The following is a 15,607-nucleotide window of genomic DNA, read 5'->3' as shown; positions in this document are numbered from 1 at the left end:
TACACTGTGTATCGGCTGAAGGGACTGACATATTATGTATGTGTGTATAGAAAGTCTGTCTCTTACAGACTGTAAGATTTAGGAAGGCAGATTTGTATACATTTTTTGGTTTTCCAAAAATTAAAGACTGTCTGACACAAAGTAAGCACTCAGAAAATACCTGTTAAATGAAGTAATTATATTTAGTTCAACCCATTTCTTAAGAACCAAAATATGAGTTCCAATAAGAAATTGTTACTGAGTAAAAGGGGCTCGCTGCTCAATGTACTAGAAGCCGATACAATGGTATGGGGTTTTCAGGAGGCAAGATGCTTTATTGTAAGTGGACTAAGAAGGGCACAGGAGGCCATCTCAAATCTTTCTGTTGTGGCTTTAAGACAGTACATGTATCAGAAAAGGCTTACAGGGAGGATTCTAGGTGATTAGTTAAAGGAAAGGGGAGGTCTGGAAAGTCCGAGGGCATGTCCAGTTACCTCTTCATGCATCCTCAAGGATCACATATGCAGATTTGGATGGAGTTAATATGAACCATGTGGTGGAAATTCTGGCTGTGATGTCAGCAAGCTCATTTGCAGATTCCAGTTGACCATATTGATTCCAGCAGATTTCAGCTAGTTTTATTACCTTACAAGCAGAGAAAGTTTCAGCATTTTAGCAAGTTGTTTCTTTTCCTATCTGCCATCCCATAAGCTCAAGAATTTCTGTTAATGACTGGTTTCTTTAACTTATAGAGGGATGGTTACAAAATTATTAAGGAATGTTGGAGTTAAATTAGAATATTGGGTTTCCTAAGATGTGACCCTTTTCATTAGAAAAGATGATACTGGGAGAGCATTGTCTCACGTAATTAATAGCATATATCTTCAATCCAAATGAATTTTCATCACTATACCACATTAAAGGCCAAATGGTGCCCTGATTACTTGAATGATATTTATAGCATGATTTCCAGGTTCTATGCAGATGTTTGATAGCTTCAAGAAGGAAGCCAAGTTAACAGTTAGCAGATGATTTATCGGAGTACTGAGGTTCTAAGTTTTCTTTCTCCTTTTGTTTAATTACCTTTATTATTTTTAATATTTTTAAAAACAATCTCTCCCTAACTAAGCAACCCTTTGGCCTAGCACACAATATATAAGGCAAATCTTTGAAACAAAGTACAACCATTGGATCCTATCACAAGCCTTCAGTGGCCATCCTCAAGAATTCCCGCTTCAGGCACTAAATTGCTCTGCTCTTAACAGCATAGCCTGATTTTGGAGTCCACCTAAAATCTCTGTGGGACACTTTCAAAACTTATCTAGGGAGCACTTCTCAGGTAAATTACCTTTTATCCTACTACTCCGTTGTGTCCACATCCGTGCATGCATTGATTTTTTTCGAAAATTATTTTATGAATAATGTAATCTAACATCCTATTGACATATTCATGTATTCTTGGGAGACAAATGACTCCTCTCTCATTAGCCTGGGAGCTCCTGTAATGAAGTTACTACGTTTCAAATTATCTTTACAATCAGTTTATCTAAAATGCTGGTTGAATAAATCCAAAATAAATAATAAGGTGCAACAGAAAATAGAAGACTTCCCAGAAGCAGAAGGGTAAACCCTTCGCATGTTTCTTTATAACTCGCAGCCACAGTCCCACCTTCCAGCCCGACCTGGCAGGGGCGGCAGCGCGGTGGGCGGTCCTGGAGGGGAACATGGGCGTGGCCTGGCCCCGCCCTTCACGCAGGGCTCTCGTTGCCAGCCCCGCCCCCTCAACCCCGCCCACCCGGCCCAGCGGCGCAACAAAAAAAAAAAGAAAAAAAAAAACCGGGCGAAGGGGCGGGTCTTGTCGCCTCCTCCAGCCTAGAGTCTAGACTAGAGGATGTTCCCTGCTCAGGAGGAGGCCGACAGGACCGTGTTTGTGGGGAATTTAGAGGCCCGAGTGCGAGAAGAAATTCTTTACGAGCTGTTCCTTCAGGTACCGTCAGTTGGGAGGGGGCGGTGGGTGGACCTGAGCGTCCGGGGTCGGAGCTCAGCCGGACCCGCGGGGCGCATCTGGACCGCAGGGAACCCGGCCCCTTCCCGCCCCTTCCTCTGCTTTATTTTGAATTAGATTCTCCTTGGGCACCTGTCTCCTGGTGAGCTGCTGGGCAGTGAAGTGACGTGCTGCGCGCCCCATCCTAGTCCCAATTGTAGATCCTAGCGGTGGGCTGTGACGAGGTCTCTCCCAACCCCCAGCCCCGAGTAAGGGTTTCCCAGAGGCTGCCCGGGCCTTGGGGAGGCGGGGACCGACAGAAAACAGCTCTGTCACTGTCTTTCTTCAGGTAATAGACCCCGCCACGGCTTACATCCGCGAAATGACAAGTATAGCTGTCAAGATATTTTGTTTTAACGTTACTCATTACTTCAAGTCCTTTCATACAGAGAGTATTTCGATTCTAGCATGATAAATGAAATTTCAGAAGATTTGGCAGCCAATTTACCTCGACTGTAACCAATTGGTTCCTGGCTAAGCGTTTTTAATTCCATACCAAGAGGACTTCCGGAAACTTGGAGGCCTGGTACCTCCAGGATTAATCCTTTTTAGTCCTATAGACACACTCACATATTGTATTGTATGTATCTGGGTCTCACTTGCCAAAGAAATATCTTCATTCGGCTATTTATCCAACCATTCAGTGATCCAGAATAACAAGGCAAAGACTAAAGAAGGTGCTGGGCATAAAAATTTAAGAGATAACGTTCGATTCTTCTAAACAGGGAAATGTAAAACAAATTATAATGATTTAGGATAATCTACCAAAAAGAAGGATACATAGTATAGAAAAGTGGTTCCGAGTTCTAAGGTCAGCAAGGTGACTTTGGGGCTGTAAATGAATATTTCAAGGCCTCAGTTTCCTAAATGTCAAATAAGATTAATAGTGATGTGGTTGTAAGGAATGAATGACCTACTCTAGATAAACGGGAGCTGAGCCTGACACTGTTTGCTGCTGCAACTACTACTAATAGTACTCTTCTTGGTGATAACACTAACATCAAAAGACAATGAGTTACTTCTCCCTATCAGAGTAAGAGAAAGTGCCAAGGGAGACAATAGCATAACAGAATTTCCCAGATGGAATGTGATTTAAGGGTAAAAGAGGATGTTTATTTGGGGTTGTGAAAGAACTTACCTTTGTCTCTAAACTGAATTAAAACAACCTTCTGATAATTATAGATACACCCAATTAGGTAGAGAGGATTCCAGGAAATATAGCTTTCTTTCATGGACATAATTTTTTTATGAATTTGGAAAACATCGTTGATTTTAAGACTTGTATGTTTGTCTTTCTAATTTACCATCTTTTTAAATTTGCCCTTTTTAGCAACTCTAATCCACATCTAGTTTTTCACCTAATATCATTTGAAGTTTAACCATCTCTACTAAAAAAAAAAGTGAATCAGGTAAAGTCACTTACGGTTATTTTTCTCCAGAAGGCTTCTTTCATGTTGAACCCCTGATACAGGAAGTGGGAGGAGATGGCAGTTAGTTTGAGGGGTTGTGATGTCCCATACAAAGCATCATTCCAGTCATTTAGGGCTGGCTTATTATCAGTTGTGTAGATCACATTTCATCTCTCGTTTTTAAAATTTCCTTATTTGACCAACACAAAATGTAAATCTCACTTAATAGATCAGGTAGTGAAAGTGTTTGCTAAAGTGGGATATCTTTTAGAAAGGCTCCAATCAGCAAACTTCAGACTTGCCACACTATTTCATTCTGGTTTTTAAGACTCTAGGATGATGTGAGCATCACTATAAGCAAAGCTTCTTGCTGAATTTTATATTTAAAAGTACTTTTGCATATCTAAATTCATTTTTGTCAAAACTCAAATATTTCAGTGTATTCTTTCCCTCTGTGATTCCATATATTTACTATCAGCATTTATTACTGTATAGTTTATTCTTTTATAAGTTTCTTTCAAATTATGATTATACTTTGAAGTGAAAAATCAGGTTTATTATCATTGTACTTTTAAATAAGGTAATAAAGTCATATTTAGGGAGAAGAGGTAATGAATTCAGTTTTAAATATGATGAGCTCGAAGTACAATCACATAGAGGTTTCTAGGAGGCAGTTTCCATGAAAGAGACACGAGTGGGAAAAATAGATTTGTTGATGAGGGGGACCTTGCAGCCAGAAGGGGAGATGAGCTAGTGACTGGGAGAACACAGAGAATGAAAGGAGAATCTTAAGATTCTATTTTTCTTTAGGTTAAAAGCTTTTTTTTTTTTTTTGTATTTATCATAACTCTACAAAGAAAAATAATCAATTATCAAAGTCTGAGCCATTTACCATTACATCAGCATTTGCAAGTGTTTGTAAGTGCTTCCTCGGATCATTATCATGGCTGTGATGCAACTTTTTCTTAGTTATAATTAACATGTTACTATAATATTTGGCTGTGCTTTTTTCTTTAAGCTCCATGCCAGAGTATAGGTTTTTTCTATCAATACAATCTGAATATTTATAATTTATGGTATTTTATTCCATTTTAATAGTACATCATGGAGTAATATCTCCAGTTGTCAGATTTACAGCCTTTCTACCTTTTCACTTTTATAAATAATGTACTTACTTAAAAGTCTTGAACATGTCCCTTTGGGAAATCAAAAGTACATGATAATTTTAGTTTCTCTTGTAAACATTTTCAATTTTCTTAACAGAAAAAAAATTGTGACTTAATATTGTCACAGCCTTGAATTAGCCTTTTGAGGATAATTTAACCAATAGTGAGTATGTCATTTCAATTTATTTTTTGATTTAACACTGCTAATGTATCTGAAGACAGACTGGTCTTTTAATCTTAGATTTAAATGCTTTCTAAATTGATTTGTAGTGCCAAACAGAAGGGTAGTCTACTATTTCTTTTAAGATTTGGATATATTACCTAGAATTTCCTATTCTTAACACCACATGTGTTTCCTTATGAGCCAGAAAATACAAATAAAATGTGAGAAAGTATTATATTTATTATTATGAAGCTGTACTTTTAGCAGGGGTACATAGAGCTATTGCTAATTTTTTTAAATATAAAACTGAATGTATTTGATTTATTTGAATGTAGAGAAATATTTGGATTTATGAGAAAATAATTTTTAAGTTTCTTACAGGCTGGGCCGCTAACCAAAGTGACTATATGTAAAGACCGAGAAGGAAAGCCGAAGTCTTTTGGATTTGTCTGCTTTAAACACCCAGAATCAGTGTCATATTCCATAGCATTGCTGAATGGCATTCGTTTGTATGGAAGACCAATTAATGTACAGTATCGATTTGGTAGGTCATGTCACTCATGAATCTCCAAAGTGTTCTGTGGTTGCTGCTATTCTCAGAGGTGTAAACGTTTTGCTTTCTATAAGGCAAAAAAAAAAAAAAATGTTCCTCTCCAGTCACTGTTAAATTTTCTTAAAATATATCTAATTCATAATGTTTTATAATTAATTATTATTGCAAAATAATTTTCAAGTCTATAGCATCTTTTATATATTAAAATTTGAAATAGCCTGTTTTAGTATCACCTATTAAGTAGCTATGGTGGTTGCTATTAGCTCTTATAAATTGAGCAAATCTAAATGAACGAGGGACACACAACTCTAGCACTGGGGTATAACAAGGATATCTGCTGATGTTCTTGTTGCCACGAATGGATGGTATAAAATACCTACTATTTTGAAGACAGAGTATGTGTACTAGTCCTTCTGAGAAACCATTCTATACATTTTGCACAGGATGTAAGTCTCTAGAAGTCCAAATGGTCAAATACATCTACAGAGTTACCCTTACTGGTGCTGAAATACTCCCTGACGTAAGTGGCCTCAGATATCTTCTCTGGAACAGACCATCTATGAGTAAATGCCCGGAGAATGTTACATTGTTATGACTGTAGCCCTTTCCTGTTTCAGGGGCCTGAGAGAGGCCATCTAGTAATTCTTGCAGTACTTACTATGTTGCCTCCCCTAAATGGTTCAGGTTGACTGATGTATCACTTCTTTTTTTTCTATACTTCTTGGTATACTAAAAACAAATAAAATAACAAAACTATGCCTTCTTGTGAAGGAAAAGTTGTTTCTCTTTCTGTTTCATTTTTTTCTTAATACACGGCTGAATCATGCTTTCTGCTATTGACCAGTTAAATCACCCAGGCTAGTGGAATAGGCCAGATGCATTATTTTTGACATATCGTGTTTGAATTGGCTTTATTTTTGACACATCAAGTTTGAATTGGCTTTTCTCCATGCAGGTTAGAGACTCCTGCCTTCTACTCTGGAGGAAAATAACACTTATTATTTGCCATTTTTAGTTTACAGGTGTATGAAAAAAATAGCATGTGTGATATTTAATCCCATGTCAATGTAGTTCTTATATATGGTCATTGCTTTGACATGCTCAGACAAAGCTTGATTCATTCATTTATAGTATTATAAACAATCTGTAAATACATCTTAAAATGCCAAACAGATTTGCATATATTTTATAGGAGTATGGAATTTTAAATACTAAAAGATTTGGGATCATTTTAGGGTTTAATGTTAGAATCAAAAAAATTGTGCCATGAAGTAACGTTACTCTGTTTCTTTCAAAGGGAGTTCTCGCTCTTCTGAACCAGCTGCCCAAAGTTTTGAGAGCTGTGTTAAGATAAATTCACATAGCTACAGGTAATTAAAAATATATTTTTCATAAAGGTAAAGCAAATAAATATAATCTTGTTCTAAGAAGAGTTTTTATAGGAAGGCGCCTGAAGCTCAGTGAGTAGGGCGCCAGCCCCATATACCAAGGGTGGTGGATTCGAACCCAGCCCCAGCCAAACTGCAACAATTAAAAAAAAAAAAAATAGCTGGGCCTTAATCGCAGGTGCCTGTAGTCCCAGCTACTCAGGAGGCTGAGGCAAGAGAATTGTCTAAGCCCAAGAGCTGGAGGTTGCTGTGAGCTGTGGCGTCACAGCACTCTAACAAGGGTGACAAAATGAGACTCTCTCTGTAAAAAAAAAAAAAAAAAGAGAGTTATATATTCTGGGCTATTATAAAACCTTACTCTATAGACATAGGATAAAATTAAGGAAATAATTTTTTCTAAACCCATGAAAAATGAAAGAAAATATTTTCATTTAAAATTTAGTCTTAATATATTTATAGTATTGTTTATAGTTTCCCTTAGGTTTTCATAGCTATTAAATCATTTAAGCATACACGATCTCATAACAGATTATAGAAATGCTGTTATTTATATTTTACGTTTAAATAAATGGAGATGCAAAAGTTTAACCAGTTCTCAAAATCATAAGGATGATAAAGTGCTAGCCTCGAAACTAAAGTCTTCTATTATTGATTCAATTATTTATTTTACTATTTTTTAGAACATTTTTTATTACTTTACAAAATATTCTAGAATTTTGTATAATCTGCTTTCTGGTAGGTAGCCTTCAAATACACTATCTATCAAACTATCTCAGAGGTCATGAAAGAAAAAGGGTCAAATCGTGTCATTTATTGAATCAATTTAAAAGACACAGTGAAAAGCAAGAAGAAAGCTTTGGATAGGTCGACACACTTAGGATAGAATGTGAAGGCCCCATAGCTGATTTGTGGTTGCTCTAACAGTCACGTGCCCTGTTTCTCCATCTCCTCTATCAGCCTTGAGTGCTGACGGTGGGTATATGAGGACTAGAGTTGCAGCTTAGGTCAGTTTATACCTTCAGACAGAAAGGTTCCTGGAGCTAATGTCACTCACTTCCTCACTACCTAGCCATAGAAGTAGCTTACTGGTTTTTCTGTCAGGTGCCTGAGGGTTTATCTGAGTTTCTTGGGCAGAATGAAGACAAGAAGAGAAGCGTAACTGTTAGCCCGGAGGTCGCATCACAAGGACATGTTATTTCCTCCCTGTTCATCTATAAGTAGCAGCATTCTGTTTCATCATATTTTTTACTAAATCTGTATATGTTTAACATGTCTAATAAGATAGTAATTATTTACTACCCATATTTAATATATATTATGAATTTTGCCTATGTATCACTCATTTCATTACTATCTCCTAGATTACCAGCTTACTTTCAGTCTATGATAAACATTTGTTAGGGGTTTCACACATTCAGTTTGTTTTCTTATTTTCTGTAGCAGAACTGAATATTCTCAATTAAAGTAACAGTAGCTGAACTTCCTGTCCCTTTTGATTATATCAGAACTCAGAGGCCTAGAAGAGTGGCCTCATCGGACAGTCAAGTACCCAGGTTTATCTATATAAGTAGCGAACCCAAAGAAACATAGGGTGTTCTCTATCTTCATTCTCTCAGTGAAATCAGGAGAGGTTAAGGAAGTAGGTGGTTAAGTCAGATTGTCTGAATTTTAATCTCACTTCTTCTGTTTTATTAATGGTGTGACCTTGGATAAAGTTATTTTAAAACTCTCTATCCAAACTCTTAAAAATGAGCTTAACACCACAAGGGATTACAATGAGAATTGAGTTTTATGATTAATTCAAGATACCTGAAATACTGGGCACTCAGGAGGATGTGGATAAAGAAAACCCACCTGTACTGCTGGTGGGACCTTAAATTACTATAACCTTCGCGGGGAATATATACTGCAGTGGGACTTCATCTTACCTAATAACACCCTCAGGGACCCTATTTCCAAAGAAGTTCACATTTTCAGGTGCTAGGAATTAGAACTTCAACAGCTGAATTCTGGGGGCACATATCAACCCCTAACAATTCCCAATTTGTAAGTGATTCCTCTATGCAGGCCCTGAGATTCACTTAGGAAAGATAGCAGATTCAGGGAATCTGCAGCTGTCTTCCTAGCAGTGCTGACCCTACCGCCTCTGCTACTGAGTCCTCTCTTGGTGACCTTACTCCACCTTTCATCTTGTTTCTTTGCTCTCACTTCACCCCACACACATGTTCTGATCGCCCTGAAACCTGTCTCCTAATTAGGCTGTTATTTTTCTCCTTCCTCACACTAAAGAATCTTTCATCCTTCACCTCCTTTCTTCCCATTCATTTCTCAAAAATGTTGTCATATAGAATCTGCTCTTTTAAAAATGTGGTCAGGAACTTTCAACAATTTGGTGACCTCAACACTTATCCAGTTTACTCGTCTGTAATAACTGACACCTCATTTCTTTCTTAAAGGACTGCATGCTTCAGCTGGCTTCTGAGATCATGCTTTCACTGCTTATAAATGGAGTCTCTGCATATCCATCTGACTGCTTCCTTTCTCCTTCCCTCATCTTTGCCTCTTCCTGCCTGTGTTGATTTCACGGTACATTTCCTATCCTAAAGATTAGCAGTGTTAGCCGTAAGTTGCAGTATACTATGGAGCAAGTACACTATTGAAGAGTGGCTATAAAATCTATTCAGTATTGTAACAGAATCAAGTATTATATATATAAGTGAAACATTGGAATCCTACAGTTTATAAATTAGGGATTTTTATTTTATTACTATTTTGAAGACATCAGCAAATGTGTTCATTTTAACATCAGTAGTCCATTTAAAAGAATAACTTTTATTTTTAAAATAAACATTTTATTTTTAAAATAAAATGCATGAATAATTATACTTCTTTAACTTTTTATATCTATAGAAAATTGAAGTATAGCCTTAGTGATCATTGCTGACATTTGCTCTGTTAATATCTAAGTGCTCTTTGTTTTTATACAGATTATAGCATTGTCCAACATCTTCCTCTCAGAAAGCCAAATATGACTGTAAATGTTGAGATTCAATATTTAGTAATTAAACAATTAGTTTGTTGCTGTGCCACTCCGTTATAAGCAATGATAACTGATTATTTGTATGTGGGTTTAAGGTAATTAATTAATCCTAATCGCATGTTATCAGAGAAGCTTATTTTCTCTTTTTAATTATGAACAGCTTTGATTTTCTCTCAAGAGAAAGGGCTATGTGTACATAGGAATTTAAAAATTTTACTACTGCTTCTTTTATCTCCTAAAAGGAATGAAGAAATGGTGGGCAGATCTTCCTTTCCCATGCAGTTTTTTCCAATGAATAATACTGCTTCACCTCATGAAGAGTTTTTCTTTCAGAAGATGGTAAGTTTCTTAAGCATTTGATTTTGCATATAAGATGAGGCAGGCTATAGAGAACATGAAAATTATTTGTAAAATTTGGTGTTAAAATCCAGACCTGCGACAAAGGTACAAGGTGCCCCAGCACTGTCTCCCAGTAGTGCTCTCCTCTGACAGGGTCATCTTAAATCGCACGTGTGATGCCTCGGCTAACAGCTAGGGCTTTCACTGAAAAGGAGCAGGTGGCAGTGATATGATACCCTGTAATAAGTGAAATTGGAGTAGAGAGTTCATTTATGTGACTATTTTTGAAAATGTTTTTACAGTTGAGTAATTTCATTTACTAAAACATTTTTATGTAATATAAACAATCCCAAATAGATTGCTTTTGAACATGGATTTTTTAAAACTAAATTTCTCTTTTTAACTAAAGGCAAAACTTCATGAAAGTTCTCTATTGGAGAGTAAACTGCATTATTTCCAAAAACTCTCAAACATTGGTTCTGGCCTAGTGATTATTGATGACATTTGCTCTGTTAATATCTAAGTGCTCTTTGTTTTTATACAGATTATAGTATTGTCCAATATCTTCTATCAGAAAGCCAAATATGACTGTAAATGTTGAAATTGTTCAATTTAAGAAAATTGAAGCAGGGGTGTTAATCAACAAACCCACGGTTATATAGCATGTTAGTATAGAATTTTCTGATACTTATACACTATAGAAGTTAGAATCTTCTGATTCGAAGGGTGTTTTCATACACACACAAAAACATCATATATGTAAAGTTTAGACTTTTCAAATATCCATTTTCAATGTGTAAACAGTAAAAAATGTTCTCATAAATTATACTTTTAACTCAGGAATGGATTAACAAGCTGTGGTATATGTATACCATGGAATACTATTCAGCCATTAAAAAAAAATGGAGACTTTACATCCTTCGTATTAACCTGGATGGAAGTGGAAGACATTATTCTTAGTAAAGCATCACAAGAATGGAGAAGCATGAATCCTATGTACTTAATTTTGATATGAGGACAATTAATGACAATTAAGGTTATGGGGGGGAAGCAGAAAGAGGGACAGAGGGAGGGGGGTAGGGCCTTGGTGTGTTTCACACTTTATGGGGGCAAGACATGATTGCAAGAGGGACTTTACCTAACAATTGCAATCAGTGTAACCTGGCTTATTGTACCCTCAATGAATCCCCAACAATAAAAAAAAAAAAATTATACTTCTAACTTTTGGAAAATATCTGTTCTTAATTATGGTAAAATATTCATAAACAACCAGTTCTCATCTGAAACCATAAATGCCTTCTCCCCAGGATTTTTTATCTTTTGGTAGAGATTGGAGTGGGGCAAAGACACAAGTTCAGTGTATCTCAATCTTTAATCTGCTTTGAATAGTTAGAAATTTGGGTTAAAAAACTGGTTCTTAAAAAGGAAGCATTCCTCTATCTTAAAAGTTAGTAACTGTGCTGTGCAACATAGGGGCCATTAGCCACAGATGCACCTAAAAAGCTGGGTTTTAGTTTTATTTAATTTTAGTTAATTTAAATTAAAATGTAAAATAGATATATTATTCATTTATTGGAAAAAAATGTAAGTATATTTGAAACAATTTTGGTATATGAATATATTTTTCAACTAGAAATTTTATGTAATCTAAATTCTAGTATAAAACACATACCATATTTTAAAGACATAATAAATAATATAATATTTAAAAATTATTATATATTACATATTAAAATGACAATATTTTAGATATATTGAGACCAATAAAATACATTATTTAATTTCACCTATTTTTTTTTAACTTATGTATTTTGGCTACTAGAATACTTAAAACTACATAGGTGGATTACATATATTTCTGTTGTACAGCACTAATCTAGTAAGCTGCATACCACCTTGACTCTTTATGTTGAACATGTAAGGAAACTCCTACATCCCTACAGTGACAGAAGTCACTGTCTTCCTAAACCCAAATACAGTTTTGTTTACTCATGTCTATTTGTATAATGCATGCAAGCCCTTAACTTTTACCTTTAACTTTTGGATCTGTTTTGGTGGATGAATGTTTGTTTTTCTTTTCATTCAGTGGCATGCATATAATCCAGTGCTCCAGCTTCCTTACTATGAGATGACAGCTCCCCTTCCTAATAGTGCATCCATGCCTTCCTCACTAAATCATGTTTCAGATGCAGACGCTGGACCCAGCTCATACGAATGGTCTCCTCAACAGCCGAGTGACTTGGACCTTTATCAGAGGAATAAACGAAAAAAGCAAAAGCAAACCAGTGATAGTGATAGTAGCACGGAAAATAATAGAGGAAATGAATATAGTCACAAGTTCCAAAAATGTAAGAAGAGAAAAAGATATTAATGACCTTCAAGTTAAGTTTACCTGCACTATTCTTAATTCTCTTCAAAGAAAAAAACTATCTGTATTGTACCAAATGACCAATTTCATGCCTATCTTGTCATTGTTGGAATATATAACAAAATGATTTATTTGATCCGCTTTTCAGTTTTTGCCTTGAATGACAAAAGCTTTTTAAAAAGAACAGAGTGTACTACTTTTGTATATGTCACAGTTTTGACCCATTGACGATAAGAAATACACTTTATGTCATTTTGTTTTAGTACCTATGATGAACTTTCAATAAACTATTAATCAAAAGTCACTTACTGAACACTTCAGGGTAAAGCACCGTGCTTTCCCTACATTGTCACCTGTTACCCTGAACTAAAAATAAACTGGGATTAGAAAGGGTGTAGTAGATTTTCTCAAAGAAACTTGTGCAAATAAAGATTCTGTGTCTTTCCTAATGAAGAGGTAATAAACAGGCTTTCGTCTCCTTCCGGAATAATATTTTTATGTCTAAGTATGTTGTTTCTGAGCCATATTCTCCTTGAGCTTTATTTTATAAAGTGAGTATATATGGTAGTGATACCAAAGGAAAGATAATTATCATGACAGCAGCTCTTGGATCATTCCCTTTTTATACAATTGTATATAAATAGTGATACTTCCCTCTTTACTTCTCACTTAATAATTGTATGTTGTGAAAATTAGTTGTTTATGTCAATATTTATTCACTTCTTCAGACAGCAGGATTTGAGAGGATGTATTTAACATATTTAAAGCTTAAAAATTGACAAGTAAATAAAATATTTCATTAATGTAGGATTTGTAATACATACTGTCCAAATCAAGTTTTCTACTATTGGTTCATTTATTTTAGAAAATAAATAGGCTACATGTAAAATTAATGGCTTATTTAGACAACTTTATGGCTTATCATAAACTGGAATGGTGAAAATCACATATTTAACCTAAAGCTAATTGAAAGAATCATGTAAGTCCATTGGGGTTAACCACCCAGTCCAACAGTAAAAGCCATGCTTGAATGTTTCTTTAGCATCTTACCTAGCACTTTATAGATACATATTATTTAAAAGAATAAAATCTGCTTTTAACAAAAGGAACAACTGAATTTAAATCTTGATTATAAATACTTAGAGTAGTGGGGTTTAAAACATAAATATTAGTCTATCTCCATCTGATCAATATGAAAAACTAAATTTTGCTTTATGATGCTTTATCTACAGTTTCACATTTTTGTGTATTCAGACAGGAGAGATGAAATTTTTTATGTTCAAATTCACATTTTTGCCAGTTAGAATCATGCCAAAGGGAAAATACTTTGCATATAATTAGAAAATAATACGTCTTTAAACACATTAACTTCACCTCAGCCTTCTTCAGTTCTTCTAAAGTTTAACTGAGTTCCAAATTACTTTCTGATTGATATATATGTGTATATAAGGAATGTCTCTTAGCAATTAAGACTAATGTGTTTGAGAATTATCCTGAAATATTATAACATGAACTAAAACAGACTGAAAAAGAATTGTCACTCCTTTCAACACAGGCAGGAAGTACCTCACTATGAGTTTTAACAAATCAAGTTGAACCAAGCAGAAAGCTAAGAAATTTACATATTTGACATTGTATCTTTTATTGTTAAAAATATAAACTTTCCATAAATTGTTAATATTTGCTACAATCTATATAATTTTGTTATCAATTTTCTCAATGTTACATATTTTAGTTAAGAATCATTTAAATTATTTGCCTTAGAAGTTTTTATTTTCTGATTTTAATTCCCTACTCTTAATAGTTGTGTTTTTTACTGATGTACACATTCTACTTTAAATGCTAGAAGAAGCTTGGAATTTGAGAACAAATCAGACATTTTATAAACTCTCATATTAAGTAATATGAATATTAATGAAGATTAATGGTAACTAAAAAATGAGCCTCTATAATGCATCAAGCAGTGGCAAAACAATAGAAACTTTACAATAAAAGTAGTGAAAAATATGAGTGGCAAACACCTTCTTGAATTCTGCAAATTGACACACCTTGTGCTATTGTTCCAATGTGTAGCTATTTAGACAAGGGCATCACCTTTGACATCTCAGCTTTAAATGCCATTGTTATAAGATAAGCAACTAATTTATTGTGATAATATTTTTATAAAATTCTGATGTAATAATGTCTTGGTTACCTGCTTACAGTTGAATGACAAAAAAAGTTATTCTATTTTCTATCATGTTTATGGAGGTATAAAAACATTATGCACTGACACGGAGTCAAGCTCGTCACTGTGTTTCTAATACTAATAAACTAGTGGGTGATTAGAAAGTGAAATTTCTCCAAATATTTTCCTCCATTGTGTATGGAACATGCCACTTGTATGTCTCAGTAGCTCTAGAAATTCAACATTTCCCATCCTACCCTAATTTTTCTCCCCACATTTTCTTCTTTGCTTAGTTCTGCCTAATGACCATTTGCTCAAAGCTTGTGATCTTGCTTCAGTGACTTATAAAGAACTGTTTCAGTGCCTTTTAAACCACTTGCATGCTTCAATCAAAATGAAGTGCTTGATGTCAGGTACTTAACGGCATAAAAATGGGCCCATTGGGCGGTGCCTGTGGCTCAGTCGGTAAGGCACCAGCCCCATATACCGAGGGTGGCGGGTTCAAACGCGGCCCTGGCCAAACTGCAACCAAAAAATAGCCGGGTGTTGTGGCGGGCGCCTGTAGTCCCAGCTACTTGGGAGGCTGAGCAAGAGAATCGCTTGGGCCCAGGAGTTGGAGGTTGTTGTGAGCTGTGTGATGCCACGGCACTCTACCGAGGGCCATAAAGTGAAACTCTGTCTCTACAAAAAAAAAAAAAAAAAAAAATGGGCCCATTTACTGGGAATATGAACAGGATGAAAAGACAGCAGTGACACCAATTGCCCAGCTCCTTCTCCAGTGAAGGGTCTGAGGGCTGGCTGTGTTCTTTCCAGTAGAGATAACTCAGGAGATGTGGTTTAAATGGCTACTCCTGAAAGATGGTTTGGCTATTTGGTTCCCTAACTCCCTGCACCTAGGAAGGAAGGCTGGAGGAGTACTCTTGGCTCCTGGAATATCATCTTAAGTAACTGACAGGATAAAAGCTGCCGCCACTCTGGTCTCTGCTCAAAG

General features: G+C 35.5%; 1 protein-coding gene across 1 annotated transcript; it reads left to right on the top strand.

The window, feature by feature from the left end:
* Positions 1-1,827: 1,827 nt before the first annotated feature.
* On the top strand, positions 1,828-14,745 carry RBM11 (RNA binding motif protein 11). The gene is made up of 5 exons (XM_053565082.1): positions 1,828-1,966; positions 5,143-5,305; positions 6,612-6,684; positions 9,985-10,081; positions 12,168-14,745. The coding sequence occupies exons 1-5, from the start codon at positions 1,871-1,873 to the stop codon at positions 12,450-12,452; spliced, it is 714 nt and encodes a 237-aa protein (XP_053421057.1). The 5' UTR covers positions 1,828-1,870; the 3' UTR covers positions 12,453-14,745.
* Positions 14,746-15,607: the final 862 nt, after the last annotated feature.

The sequence above is a fragment of the Nycticebus coucang genome, chromosome 16 (assembly GCF_027406575.1).
Source record: "Nycticebus coucang isolate mNycCou1 chromosome 16, mNycCou1.pri, whole genome shotgun sequence".
Classification (NCBI taxonomy): Eukaryota; Metazoa; Chordata; class Mammalia; order Primates; family Lorisidae; genus Nycticebus; species Nycticebus coucang.
This window is presented reverse-complemented; position numbering and strand designations above follow the sequence as displayed.

What these genes read in the sequence shown, in the direction of transcription:
- RBM11 (XM_053565082.1), top strand. Translation starts at nt 1,871, where the DNA reads ATGTTCCCTGCTCAGGAGGAGGCCGACAGGACCGTGTTTGTGGGGAAT. An exon ending in TTTACGAGCTGTTCCTTCAG is followed by an intron (nt 1,967 to 5,142) that starts GTACCGTCAGTT and finishes AGTTTCTTACAG; the next exon opens with GCTGGGCCGCTAACCAAAGT. An exon ending in TAATGTACAGTATCGATTTG is followed by an intron (nt 5,306 to 6,611) that starts GTAGGTCATGTC and finishes TTTCTTTCAAAG; the next exon opens with GGAGTTCTCGCTCTTCTGAA.